General features: G+C 39.8%; 1 protein-coding gene across 1 annotated transcript; it reads right to left on the minus strand.

The window, feature by feature from the left end:
- Positions 1-2,948: 2,948 nt before the first annotated feature.
- On the minus strand, positions 2,949-3,888 carry LOC132637569 (uncharacterized). The gene is made up of 3 exons (XM_060354639.1): positions 3,872-3,888; positions 3,170-3,830; positions 2,949-3,098 (listed from the first exon to the last, which is right to left on the minus strand). Exons 1-3 carry the CDS (start codon positions 3,886-3,888, stop codon positions 2,949-2,951), a joined length of 828 nt encoding a protein of 275 aa, XP_060210622.1.
- Between the last annotated feature and the right edge of the window lie 648 nt (positions 3,889-4,536).

The raw sequence follows: 4,536 nt of genomic DNA on the forward strand, positions 1-4,536 counted from the left end.
TCCCAGAAAACTACGGACTTCTGTAGGCGTCGTAGGCCTTGGCCAAGTCTTTACAGCTTCAATTTTTTGAGTGTCGACTCGAATGTCATCATCTGAAATAACATGGCCCAGAAATGTTACAAAATTCAGCCAAAACTCACACTTTGAAAATTTTGCATATAATTCTCGGGCTCGAAGAATTCCAAGAACAATACGTAAATGATCTGCATGTTCTGATTCTGTGCGAGAATATACCAAAATATCATCAATGAATACTATCACGAATAAATCCAAGAGTGGCCTGAATACATTATTCATCAAATTCATGAACACTGCCGGAGCATTAGTCAACCCAAACGACATCACCCGGAGGTCATAATGGCCATATCTTGTTTTGAAAGCTGTTTTAGGAATATCTCCTTCTTTAATTCTCACTTGATGATAACCCGACCGCAAGTCTATTTTAGAAAACCACTTGGCACCCAGTAGTTGATCAAACAAATCATCAATCCTTGGGAGAGGATATTTATTCTTTATTGTCACCTTATTCAACTTCCTATAATCGATGCACATTCGTAGGGAACCATCTTTCTTTCTCACGAACAAGACTGGTGCTCCCCATGGTGATGAACTGGGTCTAGTAAACCCCTTCTCAAGTAAATCTTTCAACTGTGCCTTTAGTTCTTTCAATTCTGCCGGAGCCATTCGATAAGGACGGATAGAAATAGGCTTGGTGTCCGGCAACACATCAATAGCGAAGTCAATCTCTCTTTCTAGAGGAAGTCCTGGAAGTTCATCTGGGAATACATCCAGAAATTCATTCACTACTGGTACGGATTGGAAAGTTGGCGACTTTGCTTCGGTGTCATGTACTCGGACTAAGTGATAAATGTAGCCCTTAGCTATCATCTTCCTTGCCTTAAGGTAGGAAATAAACCTACCTTTCGGAGATGTTGCATTACCCTTCCATATAAGCACGGACTCTCCCGGAAATTGAAATTGAACCACTTTCATTCGGAAATCAACACTAGCATAACATGAGGCCAACCAATCCATACCCATAATCACATCAAAATCTAGCATCTCCAGCTCAATTAAATCAGCTTTGGTCTGGCGATCGCATATCACAAGTACACAATTTTTTATACACTTGTCTAGCTATCACGGGATCACCAACCAGAGTAGATACCTCAAAAGGTTTAATTGGCTCCGGTTTCACCCCAATACAACTAGTAACATATGGGGTAATATAAGAGAATATAGAATCCGGATCTATCAATGCATATACATCATGGGGAAATATGGACAAATGTACCTGTAACCACATCCGGGGAGGACTCAAGATCCTGTCATCCGGTTAAAGCATACACACGGGGCTGAGTGACACTTGAAGTAGATGCTCCCTCTCTGCCTCTACCTCGACCTGCTGGAATCTAGGGAGTCTGCCCTACTGGGCGCACTGAAGATGAACCAGCCACTGATCCTGTGGGCTGAACCCTAACTCTACCGCTCGTCGACGGGCAATCTCGCATCATATGCCCAACCTGGCCACAGGCATAGCAAGCATCTGAACCCTGGCAACACTGTCCGGAATGTAGTCTACCGCACTGGCTGCATCGCGGTACTGGGGATCTCCTCTGACTATAATCTTCCCTGAACTGAGAATCTGAGGCCTTCGAACTCTTACCCTGTCCTGAACGAAAAGAGCGGTCAAATCTCCTACCTGTAAATCATGGAGGTGCACTAGTCACCGACTGGCCTGAGTGTCTAGAATGTGTCTGCCTTGATCCCTCTCTATAATTACTGCCTGCCCCCATAGATCTGACCCTCTTGCTTTGCCTTCTATCAATATCACGATCACCCCTTTGTAGTTGCTGTCGTCCCTCTAAGTTCTGGGCATGGGCTTGTATTTGGGAAATATCCACCCCATCTTGCAATGAAGCCGTTAAGCAATCTTTAAATAAATGTGGCCCTAAGCCACTCACAAAGCGATGTACTCTATCTCCCATATCGGCCACCATAGTTGGAACATACCTAGCAAACAAATTAAATTGAAGGCTATATTCCCGAGCACTCATGTTTCCTTGCTTTAGATTTAAGAACCTATCCGCTCTAGCTCGGCGGACCTCGGGTGTCAAATAGTGACGGATGAAAGCATCTACAAATTCTTCCCACACGGGAGCAGGTGCAGTTTCCTTCCTTGATGCTAGCCAATTATTGTACCACAATACCGTCACATCTCGGAGTCTATAAGATGCCAACTCCACATATTCAGTTTCGGAGGCATGAATAATCCTCAATGTTCTCAGTATCTCATCAATAATCCTCAATGTAATAGTTAGAATTTCTGCACTTATTTCAGCATTTATGGCATGATTTACTTTGATTCTTTTGATGTTAAATGAGTAATAATTGTTTAGCTTGGTTAATATAAAATCGAATTAAATGGATAGGTGTCTTGTATGTTGGTTCGCCCATTAGGATTTAGATGGGTGCCAGTCATGGCGGGTTAGGTCGTGACATACCATATCTATAACATATTTTCCAATGATAGGCCAGCAAGTCTGAAAAAAAAACTCCAGTGAAACCATTAGGCCCTCTTGCACTATCTCCAATGAGATTAAAAACCACCTCCTTTACTTATTCATCAGTAGGCATCTCCATGATAGCATTATTTTTAACGTCTGAGATCATTTAAGGGACTTGATCTAGAATTTCTAAGTCCCCAGGGTCTTCTTCCTTAGTAAATTGATCTGCAAAGAATCTTATTGCTTCAGTACTGATTTCCTCTATATTTTCTAACCACATACCATCTTGATCTTGAATTCTTCTTAATTGCAGTCTCTTCCTTCTCCCCTGAACATATGCATGAAAAATCTTGTGTTCTTATCTCCATCTTCGAACCATTGCATGCTAGACTTTTATTTCCAAAATTCCTCTTCTGGATGAAGATATCTATTCAAATCTGCCTAAACTCTATGTAGCTTCTCTCTATTATGAGGAGTAGGCTGCAATTCAAACTGTATTTCATGAACTTTAATCACATTTTCCAAGGTTTCAATTTCTTGAAATATGTTCCCAAATGTGTCACTGCTCCATTGTACTAAAGAAGCCTTTATCTTTTTCATTTTGTGATAAAAAAGAGTAAATGGATTGGCCATAAAATCTCAATCCAATTTGATTTGACAACCTCCATGAAAGTATCATTCTTCACCCAAAAATTAAGAAACTTGAAAGGTTTCTTAATAAGATCATTATTTCTAGTGTAAGATACCAACAAGGGAGCATGATCTGAGCTTGTTTTGGTTAAATGATAAACCTCAATTTCTGGAAACATTTGTTGTAGTCTAAAATTACCCAAACATCTGTCTAGTCTTTTGAAAATACGATCATCTCCACTTTTCCCATTCCACCATGTATATCTACTGCCTTTAAAACTAAGATCCTGGACCTCACAATTTTGCATACTTAATTTAAAGTCCTGAATTTCATTTGTCCCTACTGCCAGACCCCCATATTTTTCGTCCTCAGACATGATCACGTTAAAATCTCCTGCCATTATCAATGGTTTATGCATTTGAGAAGCGAAGTCCTCCAAACTACCCCATAAATCTAGTCTTTCTCTATTAGTACACTTAGCATATACTATAGAAATTACTATCTCCTCCTGTTGTCCGTTACTGTTAAGCTTAATAGTAATGTGTTGCTCATGATCTACCAAGACTTTAACCTCAAACAAATCCTCCACAAATAACCATATCTTACCAGTTAAATTGAATATGGCAGTTTGCATCCCCAGCCTCCTTTTGTAATCCTCAATCTTATCAGGTCGTTGGAAAGGTTCCAACAACCTAATAAATCCAAAATGATATTACTATGAATATTTATCAACCTTTGAAACTCTTCCATTGTATTCACAGACCTAATATTCCAAATTAGAGCATTCATCATCAAACATTATGTTTATTCAAGGCACTTCTAGTTTGATAAGTACTTCTAGGTGGAGCACTTGTATCTCTTTGAGACTTCTTCTTCCCTCTACCTGCTCCCTTATATTTAGGTGACACATCCCCTTCTCTCATAGATTCTTGAATGTTTTGCTCAATGGATTGGCCATCCAAACCTCTTCTGTTATCATCTATTACCAATGGTATCTGATTACTCTTTGTTTGGGACTCAATTTGTGTTACTATTTGCTTGTTATTGTTCCCTGCTTGTTTACCACCAGCTCGTAATTTTCTTGTATCTCTTTGTTCTTCATTATCATTTGCATGTTCTAGCTGCTTCTCCTGATTGTTTTCCCTTTCCTCTATCAAAATCTTCTCCCCTTGCTGTCTTTTTCTCTCCTTGCCAGTACTTGATCTAATATTTGGACTTGTGATTTCCTGATTCTTTATTCCCTTTGCTTTTTGAGTGATTATCTCCATTATCTCAATGTTACTGTCTTGTTGTTTCTTTGATGGCTTATCTACACTTCCTTCCCTCAAATTTTGATGATATCCTTCGCCATCACCCTCTTTGTTTGCATTGATTCCTTCTTGTAAACTTTCCTCCCCT

The sequence above is a fragment of the Lycium barbarum genome, chromosome 4, assembly GCF_019175385.1.
Source record: "Lycium barbarum isolate Lr01 chromosome 4, ASM1917538v2, whole genome shotgun sequence".
In the NCBI taxonomy this organism is placed as follows: Eukaryota; Viridiplantae; Streptophyta; class Magnoliopsida; order Solanales; family Solanaceae; genus Lycium; species Lycium barbarum.

Coding starts and splice junctions, on each gene's coding strand:
- LOC132637569 (XM_060354639.1), bottom strand. Junction 3,099..3,169: donor AGAATGATACTTTCATGGAG/GTTGTCAAATCA, acceptor AAAATGAAAAAG/ATAAAGGCTTCTTTAGTACA.